This window comes from Miniopterus natalensis, chromosome 19, assembly GCF_054644295.1.
Source record: "Miniopterus natalensis isolate mMinNat1 chromosome 19, mMinNat1.hap1, whole genome shotgun sequence".
Classification (NCBI taxonomy): domain Eukaryota; kingdom Metazoa; phylum Chordata; class Mammalia; order Chiroptera; family Miniopteridae; genus Miniopterus; species Miniopterus natalensis.
The window spans coordinates 36,633,414-36,648,630 of record NC_142099.1 but is presented as its reverse complement, the minus strand read 5'-3'; the positions used below and the strand labels follow the sequence as shown (position 1 = coordinate 36,648,630).

The following is a 15,217-nucleotide window of genomic DNA, read 5'->3' as shown; positions in this document are numbered from 1 at the left end:
CATAAATAATTAAAATAAGTGTTTCTTAGTTGCTTTTGCCTTAATCTTATGAAACAGTAGCAATGCTTCTCAAAGCCATCTGCTTGAATGTGTAATAAGAGTACCTGGACTTTTGCTCTCATTTTCAGATTATGACTGTACCCAATGACCCTCATACTTTCCTTTCTTGTGGTGAAGATGGAACTGTTAGGTGGTTTGACACGCGCATCAAAACTAGCTGCACAAAAGAAGATTGCAAAGATGTAAGAATCAACTTTTTGTATAAATGATGCAAAATATTTAAGATGATGATTAAAATTGAACAGTAAGCCCTGGCCAGTGTTGCTCAGTGGTTAGAATGTCAGCCTACTCACTGAAGGGTTGCGGGTTTGATTCCTGGTCAAGGGACTGTACCTGGGTTACAGGTTCAATCCCTAGCCATGGTCAGGGCTTGTGCAGAAGGCAACCAATTAATCAATTGATGTGTCTCTCTTACATCAGTGTTTCTCCCTCCCTCCCTTCCTTCTTCCCTCTCACCCTCCCTTCCTCTCTAAAAAAATCAAAAGAAAAAATATCCTCAGGTAAAGATTAAAAAAAAAATTGAACAGTGAATTATCTCTGGATTATGAGGTTATGGGTCAGTTGTTTTGCTAAAATCTTCAATAGCATATATTTTATAATCAATTTTTTTACATTAAAATGTTAATAGTAAAGTTAGGGAACTTGTATTTTGATTGTACATTTCAAATATATATATGAAAATCGTTCAGTATATACTCTAGCATTAAAAACTTGAAGCATTTATCAATATATCCCACTTACTTATGGAGATAATTTTGGCTCACCAATTGCCATGATGAAAGTGTGTACTAGTTTAGTGTCTTCTTTTTGTTTTTACCCTGACTTTTAAACCAACAGTTATATGTTCTCCTTTTTTAACTAACAAGATACCATTCTATCAATGTGTTCATTCAGATTTAGCTCACTTCTCTAAAAGCATAGCTTCAGTATCAATTTTGTATTTTTAATACTATTTTAAACCTGAAAAAGGCCTGAGAAATCATATAATGGCCCCAGATAGCTAACCCCAAATGTTGTTCAGACACAGTGGCTTTCTTCTCAGATCATTTTGAAGTACTAAATGAAATAAGAAAGTATTGCTAAATATATGTATACTGAAAGTCCCCACCCCCAAAGAAGAATTACCAGTAATGAGGTTAACTGCTTGGTAATTAAACCAGTTACTATTGTTAACATTCTTGGGGGGAGAGAGATTATTTTCTATTTTTTATATTGAAACAGAAAAAAAAAAAAATTTTTTAAATGTATGATTCTAAGTCAGTTTTTATGTTACATATGTGTATGCACACACACAACTAGGAAAGCATTGAACAAATAAAAGGCGGAATAAGTTTAAAATATCAGGTTGTTTACTAGGGTTATTTGGTATACCTGTTTCTTAATAAATGGTAGGTCCTAAAATTTGTTATGCCAGATTCTTTTAAGCCATATTTCAGTGTGCAATGTAGTTGGATTTAATTGTGTTTCTATAACCAAAAACCCAGTAAAAATAAAGGTGAAAGCAAATCTAATAAGTGAAAATATTGTTAAGATTTTCCTTAATAAAACTTGATTTCTTTATATATAAAAATGAATAGAGGCCAAAGAATGAAGAAAAACTGGCAACTAAAGCAGTCCTTAACTACTAAAACAATTACAGAAGGCTTTGGTGAACAAATTCTGTGTAATAGGAATAATGTTCTGAGGTCAATAACGAAATAAAACCTAAGGTGAATGTATTCTAAAAACACAGCTGTACTGAGAAAAGTGAGGGGCTTGCATCGTAGACAAAAGAGTGTAAAATTAACAGAACACCTTAAGAGTATAAATTTGGCATCACAGCTCATACATTTTCTAATGCTTACAGAGAGATAAGTAGTGACATTATAGTAAAACCTGTCTTTTATAGGGTTTGTGCGTGTGCATGTGTGTGTACTTTGTTTTTGAACTGGTAAGGAGAAAGCTTTTACAAGTTAACAAAACTATAAAAGTTTAAAATCAGCTAATAATACTTTTGTTATATTTTAGTAGCAACAGTTAGAACTAAAATATTATGAGTACCATATAAAATAACCATTAGTGCTTATCACAGACAAAGGTAGGTTATGCCTCCGTCTTTACTGTCCAGTGTACCAAAGCAGCAGCATTTCTAATGTGGTTAATAACTTACTGACACATTACATATGTGAGTGTTTTACATTTCTGAAGATGTTTATTATGCATGAGCATGCGGATATTTAGGGGCATTTCTGAGAAATAATTCAAGTTGTATTACATTATCATTTGAAGTGCAGCTAGTTTTGAAAAGGGGATTAAACTGTGATACTATAAATGATGAGTTTCTTGAATTATCACTGGCTCTTTTGTAGCCTCTATTGATTAGCTGCTGTTTGAGTCTTTATATCTGGGAACAATTTTTATTTTTTCCTCTTCAGAATATATTTTGTGTCACTCAGATAGTGATTGTTTTTAAATCTCTAATTAAATTTAGTATTTCCATATACGTTTTCTTATTTTGTTTGGTTCATAAGGAAAGCATACAATTTGTGTTTAGAAGTTAGTTTTAGAGTTGTATAGCAAACTAAAGAAAACAGAATTTTTCTTAGAGTGGTAAACTGCCGAGGAATAGTGACTGCATGTATTTACTTTACTTTTGCATAAGCCAAATGTGTTAGAAACACTGGTAGAAAGAAATCTGAAAAATAAAAGGAAACCATGTTTTCCCCCTTTCATTGCCATACTGACTGAATTAGAATTTCTGGAAAAGGTTATTTCCTTCTGATTGAAGAGAACATTTTGCAATATAGGATCATTTCTACTATAAAGTGCTATGTAACTGCTTATTTTATCTTTTGTAGGATATTCTAATTAACTGCCGACGTGCTGCTACTTCTGTGGCCATTTGTCCACCAATACCATATTATCTTGCTGTGGGTTGTTCTGATAGCTCAGTCCGAATATATGACCGGAGAATGCTGGGCACAAGAGCTACAGGTACAAAGATATACATTAAAGAAAATATAAGATTACGTCAGTTCAGGGAATAAATAGGATATTTGCAATTTTAAAATTTTATTAGTTTGTCATACTAATAACTAGTAAGTAGAATGTATTTAAATAATATGTATTATAAGAAACAGCATTTCACCAAGTTTTTATGATCTTATCTGCAGTTTATCACTATAAAAAGTTGTGACAGATGATGTACAGTCATCCCTTAGTATCCGCAGGCATGGTTCCAGGACCCCTTGGGTAACAAAATCCCCACATGCTCAAGTCCCTTATAAAATGGCTTGGAACAGTGCCCATATTCAGCCCTCCAGTGATGGAAATTACTATTTTCCTTCCGTGGGTGATTAAATCTGTAGGTTTGAAACCCACGGATATCAAGGGCCGACTATATTAGTTTCCTAGGGCTGTGTACTGGGTAGTTTATAATAACATAAACTTATTGTCTCATAATTCAAAGGCTGAAGTGAAGGTTTTGCAGGATTGTTTTGTGCTGGAGGCTCTCAGGGAAAATCTGTTGCATGCTTATCTCCTTGCTTCCTTTTTTTAAAATTTTTATTTATTGATTTTAGAGAGAGAGGAAAGGGGGAGAGGGAAAGAGAGGGAGAGGAAGATCGATTTGTTGTGCCTGGCCGGGTGTGGCTCAGCGGTTAAGCATCGACCTAGGATCCAGGCGATCAGGGTTCGGTTCCCGGTCAGGGCACATGCCCGGGTTGTGGGCTGCAGCCGATCAATGACTCTCTCATCATTGATGTTTCTATCTCTCTCTCTCCCTCTCTCCTCTCTCTGAAATCAATAAAGATATATTTTTAAAAAAAAAAGAAAAAGAAAAAAAGATCGATTTGTTGTTCTACTCATTTATGCATTCATTGATTGATTCTTGGATGTGCCCTGACCAGGGATTGAACCCCCAACCTTAACATATGGGGATGATGCTCTAACCAACTGAACCACCTGGCCAGGGCTCTCCTTGCTTCCTTATGGTGGCCACTGGCAATCCTTAGCATCTCTTGGCTTTTAAATGTATCACTTCGATTTCTGCTTCCATATTTACCTGCCTTCTCCCCTGTGTATGTCTGTGTCCACATTTCTCTCTCCTGAGAACACTGGCCATACTGGCTTTAGGACCCACCCTAAGCCAGCATGACCTCATTGTACTTATTACATCTACAAAGACCTTATTTCCAAATCAGATCACATTCTGAGGTCCTGGGTACACATGAATTGGTGGGGTGGGGGACATTGTCCAGCCCCCCACACTTGGTTTTCCTAATTTCTCTTGGCCATTTTTAAACTAAGAGGATATGGTAAGCATGGTGGGGAGAAAAGCTGGGAAAGAACAGTGACTGGGTGTGAGTGTATATCATGTGGTTATGCCTGCTTAGCCAAGGTAAAGTGCTGTTAGTGATGTTGCAGCACTGAATCTGAGTCCACCTTAAACTCCTCGCCTCCAGCCCTTCTCATCCACTATGAGATCAAATCACTTCTGAAATTCCCATTCAGAGCTAACCTCCATTAGTATTTTCTCAGTAAGGGAAGCCAGGAATACTTAAACACGCACCACAAACATCAAATATATATACATATTTATATATTTTCATATAAATTACATTGTTAAAAGTAAAAGTGGACTTGGCCAGAAATGAACACAATGTCAATCTCATTGTCAATTTATATCCATCAAAAATGGTTATTGAAACGGGAAGGCCAGCGGGGATTATTTTTTTCTGAATGGTGATTGAGGAGTCTTGTCTATTCGGATATGCACATTTGGGGAAATAGTATTAATATAATACGAAATTACAGGCTTCATTATTGTTCCTTAACACATGGGACCCAATTGACATTTTGGGCAAGACCTCATTGTGCAGGATTGTACAACTTGGTGTGTTATTTAGATTCTTAGAATTGAGCATTCCCAGGCCCCTCAGGACCCAAAGTGCCCATTGTACCCGGTCTGTCATATTGCATTGTATTAATGACTACCACAGTGAATTAAAACTGGAATAGTAGCCGCTTTCTGTTGTCTTAGAGGGGAAAAGTTTCACGTCAGTCAGAAACTTTTTAAAAACATAAAGTAAAAAGTAAACCAATTTGAAAGGATAATGCACTCTTTTATCTAGTATATTAATAAATACCACCTTTCCTATTTATATTATAAAAATTATATTAATTTGGGGATAATTTTTAGAAGATGATGTTTGACTATAATAAATTATTTAATTGATTAAATAACTCATATTTCCAATAGAATATTTACATAACCTGGAATTCCAGACAATCATGAAGTTTTTTTTAAAGCTATGTTTCCTTTGTATTGTATTCTTTTTTATTTTGTTATAAAATCTGGTTATGGAAAAAAGAGCCTCTTCTTCTAGAAATAGAATATGATAGCTTGGATTTATATTGCTACATTAATCACATATCTCCTCGTTCAGACTAAGTTTTTAAAATGTTTCTCTTCAAAAACATGAATTTTAAACACTTTTCTGTTTTCTTATTTTAGGGAATTATGCAGGCCGGGGGACTGCTGGAATGGTTGCCCGCTTTCTCCCTTCTCATCTGAACAACAAGTCCTGCAGGGTGACGTCTCTGTGTTACAGTGAAGATGGTCAGGAGATTCTCGTTAGCTACTCTTCAGATTATATCTACCTTTTTGACCCCAAAGATGACACTGCGCGAGAACTTCGAACTCCTTCTGCAGAAGAAAGAAGAGAAGAGGTAAGTTTACTCAAAACTGCCTTCTTTATTTCATTCAGAAAATTCTAATTCAATGACTTCTGGGGCCTGAAAGGCTTCAAAAAATAGTTTATTTTCAGGGCATTTACAGTTTAGTAAACAAGGACACGAAACATACATGAAAGAACAAGGAGCTAATAATTAAGGAAAGGCTCTAGAAAGAATATTACGAATTTTCTTTTTTATTATTATTATTTTTTAATCCTCACCCAAGGATATTTTTTCCATTGCTTTTCAGAGAGAGGGGAAGGGGGGGAGGGGGAGAGAGGGGGAGAGAGCACGAGCAACATCGATGTGAGAGAGACACATCGATTGGTTGCCTCCCTCATGTGCCCTGACCAGTGCCAGGAATTGAGCCTGCTACCTAGGTATGTGCCCTTGACCAGAATCGAAACCAACACCCTCCAGTCTGCAGGCCGATGGATGCTCTAACCACTGACCCAAACTGGCCAGCACAGGAATATTTTTAAAGAGAAAATATTTAATAGCAAAATGTTTCGCTAACTGTGGGGATGCACAGTAGCAGCAAGAAAGAGCCGCAAGTGTTAACAGTTGCAGAAAAGGCAATTAAAATAATAAAAAATGTGATACACAGATTTTTGGGAGACTAAATGTTTCCGTTCATGCACTAATAGGAGTTTTACCTGTTACCATTTACTATTCCTATGTGGCTAGCAGGTCCCCCTCGCTCCCAAGTCTGCCTCTCTTCACGATAACCTATAATGTTATGGCTAGGTACATATCACAAAATACAGATGAGGGCAAAAGGCAAGTGACAGCAAATGTATGCTTTAGATATTTTATGCTTTATATGCATAGAACTGCATTAACCATATTCTCACTTGTAAAAGGAAAAGCAGAAAATACCTTGATCGTCCACAGCAGTAGAAAAATGATTGCTCTCACCTGCTAAACTTCTTCCCCTGACACTGTTTTTACTTTGGCATTTTTATTTTATAATGTCCCGAGTTTAATTACTGTACTCTGGCTTTTGAAATGTCTTGAAATTAACCATTGTTTTTTATTAATTATTAGTGACTTTTTGGTATTGGCCCAACTCCTTTTACGGAACACATTTTAAAGGTCCTAAAGAACACGATTTTATAATTACTATGAGTTGCTAAACTCATATTAAAATTATAGGCTTAGAGGGCTATGAAATTAGAAAAATAGTATTACTCTATAAACATATATTGGGGTTTTAAATGTGGCAGTGGATTTAAGTGACTGAGGAAACTGATAAGGAAGTGGGCATAGTGGCGACTGAGAGCTGTTGAGTTGATTGGTCTGATTGAAAGCATGAAATCTGCTCTGATGGTTTTTTCTTTGCTGTGTAATTTCCTCTTGAGATAAGTACTTCAATAAGTTATAATCAAACTTTGTGACTGTTACATATGAAAGAGTTGGAAATGCAGAGACATTTTAAGTGGATTAGCTAGCTTTTATACCACATACCACATACTACTTAGCCAAAGGTATTTGTATGATCAGAGTGAATGAGGCCGAGGCAGTTATGAACAGTTGTTTTGGGCTTTTTTCTGAATGTGTTTTTCTCAGTACACTTTGTTGAATTAACTAAATTAAGAAAAATAATTCTGAAAATGGATTAAAATTATGAAAATAAATTATACTTATTGTAATCCACCCAGTAATTCAGGTGTATATAGAAGAAATTAAAAATCTGTCTCCATCTTCATCCCCCCATCTTTTCTTTCAGTGTTTTACACCGTTGACCATTGGGTTCAGACCAGCTTCATTCCCCAAATATTTATGGGGTGCCTGCTGCCCGCTAAGTTCTATACTAAACTTTAGAAAATCAAGGATGGCTGTGACAAAGACATGGCCTCTCACTCAGGAATTTATAGTTTAGAGGAAGTAGACATATAAATTAAATAAATAAATAAATAGAATAATATGTAAGAATTATGTTCTATGTAAGTACACCAAAGGAGGGAATAATTGATTTTCATTGGGAACATGAGACAAGCTTAGTTAGGCATGAGACAATTTAAAGTATGAGTAAAAGTTTAATATATGATACATGCAATTTTTTTCTTGTTTCTTATATTTCTTATTTGTGGAGGCCTCTTTTTATTTCTTCATATCCTCTCATTTCTTTCCCTTTTTATTTAGTGTGTCCTTTTGTCTTATTCAGTCGTTTCTTCTCATTTTCCTTTACTTTTGTATTCTTTTTTCTTTTTATTGTCTTTTCTCTCTTTTCCGTTTCCTCTGATTGTTTTTACTGAATTTATTGGGGCAACACCTGCCCCACCTCATTATTGAACTGCTGCATTGAATCCAGTTTCTCATTTTCTCCTGGTCCCCACAGTTTGTCTCTAAAATAAACATTCCGGGTCTGTAGTATTGCTCACCACTCTGGCTGCCACTGCTGCCTGGTACCAGGCGTGTGTGTCTCTCCGTTGTTATGGGGGCCTTCTCACCAGTCCCCCTGCCACACCCCACAGTCCTCTCATCAGACAGTGCTGCTCTTCTCATCAGCTCTCCAAGGGGCTCCCATTTCTCTTCAGAGCCAAACTGAGGTCCGTAGAGTGGCCTTTAGACCTTATGTCATGCAGTTCTCATGCTTCTCTGCTCTCTCCTTGCTGCTCTGCTCTCGCCACATCTGCTCCCTTGGGCAGGCTAAGCAGGCCTCTAGCTGAGGGCTCTTGGCTTCCTCTGCAAGATTTCCCCAGCGGCTCTCACAGTTCAGTCTAGCACCTCGCTTACGCAGTTCAGAAAGTAGGGGGATGGAAAGAAGCTATTAGACTTGAAGTGTGCTTTAGAGGTGAGCAAACGAGTGTTCTCCTCTCCTTTTAGTTACGGCAGCCGCCCGTGAAGCGTTTGAGGCTTCGTGGTGACTGGTCAGATACTGGACCCCGAGCCAGGCCGGAGAGTGAACGAGAGCGAGACGGTAACTATGCTTTGGGCAGCTTATTTTTATATGGTATTTAAAATTGAGTATTTTCATTTGTTCCCACTGTTTTCACTGCCATAAGTGATGCTGCAGCAAGCATCCTGGTCCATCTCTTAGCACACGCCTGCTAGTGGATCACAGATAAATGCCCACAAGTGGGATGGCAGGGCCACTGGATAAGTGTGTTTTAACTTTTATAGTTATCAAATCACCCTCCCCAAAAGCACTACTTTATATTCGCACTGCAAGTGTAAGAATGCTTGCTGCCCCATAAAACATTGGGCATTATCAAACTTCTTAATTTTTGCTTTCTATTAAATATAAATGAAGTGAAAACCCTCTTGTTTCTGACCTGAGAGTTTTATAATAGCACATAATTTTTTGACCCTCCTATCAGGTGCCTTTGACAAGTGTGAGAAACTGCCTTGGGAGCATTAAGGTGGCACTTTAAAATAGAATTAATCTATGTGTATTTTAATAAGCGGTCTATAGCCAAAATGCTAGTCTAATGACTTCTGAAATCTTTCAAGGTCAAACACATATTTCCCAATATATTACCTTTTGTATTATTTTATAATATTTAAATATAAAGCTACATTACATAAAAGCAATATAGTGTAAATAAATTCTATTTTCACAGAAAATTCAAGAACAAATGATTTCCATTTTAAATTATATTATTATAGAACTGAATTGTCACAGTTTTGATGTCATACTTAATTTGAAAATGCTCAAGAGAAAACTTATGTATTTGAAGGAGGAAAAGTGGGGAGGGAAGAGACAAAAACACTTCTGGTTTCAGTTAATTTCAAGTATGTGGAATTTGCTTACAGTAAATGATGAAAAGAAATATTCCATTTAAGGAAATTTACGTGAGAGAGCAAACCTTTCTTTTATTCTCAACAGTGTATAGCACATGAGCCCTTCCTAGTGTGCACTCTTAGAACTAAACATGTGGCTTGGGGTAGGGCTGGGAGGCCCCTAAGAATAGGCGAAGATGTAGGAGCTGTGAGTCCTCTTCTGAGGAACTCAGGTACAGATGAAGAGTCACTCATTTAAACTTTCACTGTGAAATGTGATGATGGCTCTAGTGGATCTGTGTACATTCATAGAATTGATTTGGGCAATTTGATTTTTTAAAATTTTGTTCATTTTTAAGGCCCTCTGGTTTTTTGCATTAATTAAAGATGCTGACTTATTACTAGTTCACTGATAAGACCTGTGTTGTCATAGGAGAGCAAAGTCCCAATGTGTCATTGATGCAGAGAATGTCTGACATGTTATCAAGGTGGTTTGAAGAAGCAAGTGAGGTCGCACAAAGCAATAGAGGACGCGGGAGATCTCGACCCACAGGTAAGTGGTTCTTATTAGTTATAGTCATCGCAAAGCTGGTAAAAACTACCAAGGAGGGTTTATTTGTGCCATCTGATTTCCACTGTTTTAGATCTACAGTATCACAAGAGGGGACAAAGGAGACAGGGCACACCTTGTCCCTTCAGGTTCCACTAGTTCTAGCCCTTATTTTTTGCTTTTCTCACAAAAAGTAAGAGCAGCTGATATTCCCCATTTAAAGTCTGTTTTTATAGAGTAGAAATATGTAAAACTCGGTAGATAAATAAGTTTTATATAATTGAATAGTTTCTCCTTTTGGTTACTTATATACATTGATTATTAATTACTGTTTCTGGTGTTAGCTGACCTGTTTTCATATCTTTGTTTACTACTTTCCAGCTTTGTGGTCTTTGGCAAGCTACTTATCTCTGTCAAAAATGAGGCATGTAAAAGTTAACTCCTAAATATTTTTAATTCCCAAATTAAAGATTACAGTTGAATTTTATCTGTAGATGGATTTTGTTAAGTCATGCATATCAATTAACTTTAAAAAAAATTCCTTAGACTGTGGGTTTGCTGAAGAGTTACTAAATTTTTGCTTAAACTTAAACTAAGAATTATTTAACTCACAGTGATTAAAAGAAAAAATTTGATATTCTGTGGTAGTTGTACCTTACAAAACATGAATTTGGTTTGTCCATTCCATTTTTAATAAAATCTAGATTTGAAGCAAAATTAGGAAAATTTTTAATGTTTATTGAGTATTAATTATTTCTTTCCAAATAGCTGAAAGCTTCGTACGGCACATAGTGGACACTCAAGCCTTTTAAAATCATGCCTGCATCATGTTAGTTTAGTGGTTAAGAAATGGTAATGAGGAACTTAATCTTATTTTGGCCCCTTTGTCATTTTACTCTTGCTAATAAAATTTTTATTAAATATTTTACCAAGGTTATGACGTTAGAGAGTGGAAATATATCGATATAAACCCATTATCCTATTATCCAGCCATTACATCGGAATCACCTTTAAATTTAAGGGACTAGGCAGTGTTTCTGGGCATCTCACAAGGTGATATTTAGCTTTGTCTAAATGAAGCTGCCATATGGAGTGTTTTGCTTAAAAGATGGATTATTTTAATAAGAATATGCTATAGATGGATGTTTATTCCTATTGATTAGTCTGTTTAGTCAAATAAAACAAACCACCAGTAGGTGTTTTTGATTTCCTGTATATTATATATGTCTGTGCTTGTGTGTGTATACACGTGTGTGTGCAAGTGCACCTGAACATACCTCTTTTGAGTAGCTGGATTTGGAAAGCATTTGGTATTTGAACTTGCATTAACGTGCTTTTTGAAGGTGGGACGAGTCAGTCAGATGTTTCGACTCTTCCTATGATCCCGTCAGGCACTGGTTTGGAAGCAGGTGACACTGTGATGGAAGTAGACACTCCAGCCGAGCAGTTTCTACAACCTTCCGCATCCTCCACAGCACCCACTCAGGCTCACTCCACAGCATCTCCTACGGGAAGCCCATCCTCTCTTTCTCTGCTGTCCTCTCCAGAGAGTGAACACAGGCCATCTGCTGAGGCGTCCGGACAGCACACACACCATCAGTCTGGTGAGGACATTGCTCTTTAAGTAGGCGGTGGGTCATCTGGCAGTTTCTGATCATGAAAATTCTCTAGGGGCTGTTTGGAAAGATACTAAGTCACGGTTGACTTGTTCTTGCTGGAGCAAGTGATCTAAATGACATGTAATATGTGAACATGTAACTGAAACATGAAATTCAAGTGTGCCTAACCTGCATGAATTTTAACAAGTAGCAGGAATCTTCCATTTTCATAAGAGAGTTTCTTAAAAATATGGCCACAGGAGATGGTTTAATGCATTTAGTTTAATGCACTTCTCTTAAAGATTATTTTTATAGGCCATCATAGACCAAAATTTTTCTAAACCTACTTGGTTGTAAGTCTATATTAAAGTAATGGTAAAATATCACACTGATGATTATTGGTTCCACTTTATTTATATTTTTGATGATTTTTTTTCTAAAATCTTGAAGCACTTTTAATACATTCTATATGATGCATTTGATATGGTCTCTTGTCAACAACATATACAGTACAATTAACTAAAATAATTATTGTTTCTATATTTACATGAAAAAGAATTGTTTCAACAATTCTTTGTCTTTTTGGTACTTGATACTTGATATTAGTGAAAAAAATTAACTTCTGAACTCTGTTAAAATACTATTTTCCTTAATATTATAACTCATGTTCAATTTCTTTTTCCCTTAAACTGTGGACTGTACTGTTTATAGCAGTAATTGTTGGCAGCTATATCTGTAGTTTACTTGGCATTTTAACTGGGTACATGTAATTATAATAACCATTAAGGTGTTTTTTATGTTTTTCCTTGCGTTTTTCTAAGGAAGCATTTTTCTTGACATATAACCATTATATCAGCAACTGGAGGTACAGCTGGCATGCCTAAGCTGAAACTGATAAAATTTCCTAACAGCTTAACTGCCAAGATGTCACTGTATTCTGGTATCTGATGCCAGATCACAAATATGGGGTGTTTTTAAATGAAGTACTTTTTTATCAGTATATCCCATTTTTAGTAATTCATTTTCATTTTCTATGGAAATGGAAACCAGAGTCAATTATGTAACTGTTAACACCATACACTTTATAATAATAAGCTAAAGCTAAGCTATAAAACCCAGTTTTCCATTCTCTAATCAACGTAGTTAGCATTCCAACTTATGGGAAAATAAAATATTTTGGAGGGTTTGGGAAATAGGGACAGAATCAGTTAAAAGTTTGCTTTTTAAAGCAGATAAAATAGGTTAAAAACAAGAATTTTTAAAGTGATAGCATTCTTGGAAATATTCTTCAAGATTGTAATCAATTATGAGTAATCAGGAAAAACTTAAGACTCCCTAGCTCACATTCACATTCCACTGCATATCAACTCATTACAGTTCATTCTAAAACACATTTCTGAGTAAAGTATTTAGTTTAGAGTTTATTTTTCTTTTTTGTTACAGGTATTTAACACATTTTAATACTACATTTCAAATTACTTAATTCCTTCCAACAGTAAATGTATTAAATACTGCAGTCATTTGTATCATTGAAATGGAAAAAAACTTTGTGATGATCATGTGATCATTGTTTGAACATTATTTGTCAGTTTGCCTGTAAGTTTTTCAAAGAAAGTAAGGAAATATTTTTAACTGGTAGATTATTGAAAGAATTTGGTTGACTACACCATGGAAAATTGGAACATTTCCACATTACCAACATAGTTTTGCTTTCAAGGAAAGTGATTTGATGTTAGATGTAACATATAAAGATTATGTCTGTAATTGTTGACAGTAGGCCTTTCATTCTTCCCGAACCCAACATTTTAACAATAAGGACTTAACATCTTGCTTTCTTTCCCAATCTCTTACGGACTCTTAAGTCTAGAGCAGTTTGTGCTGGTAGGACTTGTCCATGGAGTGAGTGAGTGGGAGTGTCATGTTCAAGCCTTGATTTCTCTTACTGCCCTGCAGAGAGAGAGGAAAAAACAAAGCGTGTTTTACCCTGCTGTGGATACCACTTTCTGTAAATGTTTATGCTCTTCATGTCCCTTGCATTTCCTGTCACTTTTGCTAGGGTGGAGGAAAGGGACATTGGGAATGTGAAAACTTGCCTGGCAAAACTCCTCTGATTGAGCCTAATTATTTGACCTCTCTTAGTCTGCACTGAGCCTCTAAGTGATAGTGAGTGGGGTCATGACCACACACGTCAGTGTGTGCTCCACGCTGTCAGGGCCACCCTTCGGCACTGCTGCTCATTCTACACCTCCATGTCCCTCAGACCTCACATTCCCCTTTGCCCTCATGGCCCCAGCTGACCACCTCTCGTTCCCAGCTTCCCAGCATCAGCACTCCCACTGATGTGATGGCAGACATGTTCTGGAAAGAAGCGTGTTTGTTCCTATGAAAGGCCGGCCAGGGCCACTCCCATCCCTTCCCAGCACCTCCAGGACTTTGCTCCTTCTGTGTCATTTTGCCTTTTCTCCTGAATTGTTCCTTTTGGCCTCAAATATGCTCTATTATCTCCTGTCTTTAAAATTCTTCTCTTAATTATCTTAATTCCCCTCCAGCCTTATAGCTTTGCTCCTTTTTAATCAGTCTTCAAAAGGGCCATTCACATATATTATCTTCGTTTTCTTACCATCTTCCATTTATTTATCCACCAATTCCAACCTGCCTTTCAGTACCGCTTTCCATGGAAACCTTTGTCAGAAAAACCAGTGACTTCCATTTTGCCAAATTTAAAGTCTACTTCTCTTAGTACCTTACTTGAGTTTTTGACCTGGTTGCATTTAAGTCTGCTGCTCCTTTCTCTCTTGAAACTTTCCTTTCTTGGCATTTGGATACTGCTTTTGCCTCTGTACCCTGACTACCAGCTCTCAGTGGTTTTCAGTGACCACTGCTGATGTTTCTTGTTCTGTGGAACCCCCTAGTCTGGGCTCTCTTCTCTATAGGTGATCTATCCCTGGGCGACTGCATCACTTCCCATAGCTTTTATTTTTATTTTTTTTAAATATTTTTTTATTGATTTTAGAGGAGAAAGGAGAGGGATAGAGAGATAGAAACATCAATGAGAGAGAAACATCGATTGGCTGCCTCCTGCACGCCCCCTCCTGGGGATTAGTCCTGCCCAGGAATCGAGCGGTTCATGGGTCAACACTCAACCACTGAGCCACCCCAGCCAGAGAGTTCCCATAGCTTCTAATATCTCCTCCAAGTTGATGAGTCCCAGACTCCTATATACAGCTGCTCATGGGACACTTCTTTCTGGTTATCTTTGGACAAGAAAAAAAATCAGACTCTTCCTTACTGTGGACTTCCAGGAACCAGCATGGCCTGGCCCTTGCCTCCCTCTCCAGCCTCATCTCATACTGCGCTCTAACTGTCCTGGTGTCCTTTCAGTTTCCCAAATGTGCCACTTTCTTTCTGGTTCTGAGCCTCTGTACTTACTGTTGGAGAACAGCAAGTACCTGAGCTGAGAAGCTCTTCCCCTGGCTTATCATAGAGTCAACCCCTTGTTTCTTGAGTCTCAGCTCAAATATCTCCCCAAGGGAGGTCTTTCATAACCCCCTAGCTAGATTCACCTTTT

The 15,217-nt window shown here is 36.9% G+C and overlaps 1 protein-coding gene across 5 annotated transcripts in view; it reads left to right on the top strand.

Annotated features, from left to right (window-relative positions):
* The window catches only part of DCAF6 (DDB1 and CUL4 associated factor 6), a 73,075-nt gene that overhangs the window by 15,301 nt on the left and 42,557 nt on the right, over positions 1-15,217 (top strand). For all 5 annotated transcript variants that reach the window (XM_016202367.2, XM_016202365.2, XM_016202363.2 and 2 more), the window contains exons 5-10: positions 129-242; positions 2,898-3,033; positions 5,555-5,769; positions 8,605-8,698; positions 9,935-10,054; positions 11,395-11,655. In XM_016202367.2, coding sequence (XP_016057853.1) covers positions 129-242; positions 2,898-3,033; positions 5,555-5,769; positions 8,605-8,698; positions 9,935-10,054; positions 11,395-11,655 — 940 coding nt within the window. The remainder of the gene's footprint in view (positions 1-128; positions 243-2,897; positions 3,034-5,554; positions 5,770-8,604; positions 8,699-9,934; positions 10,055-11,394; positions 11,656-15,217) is intronic.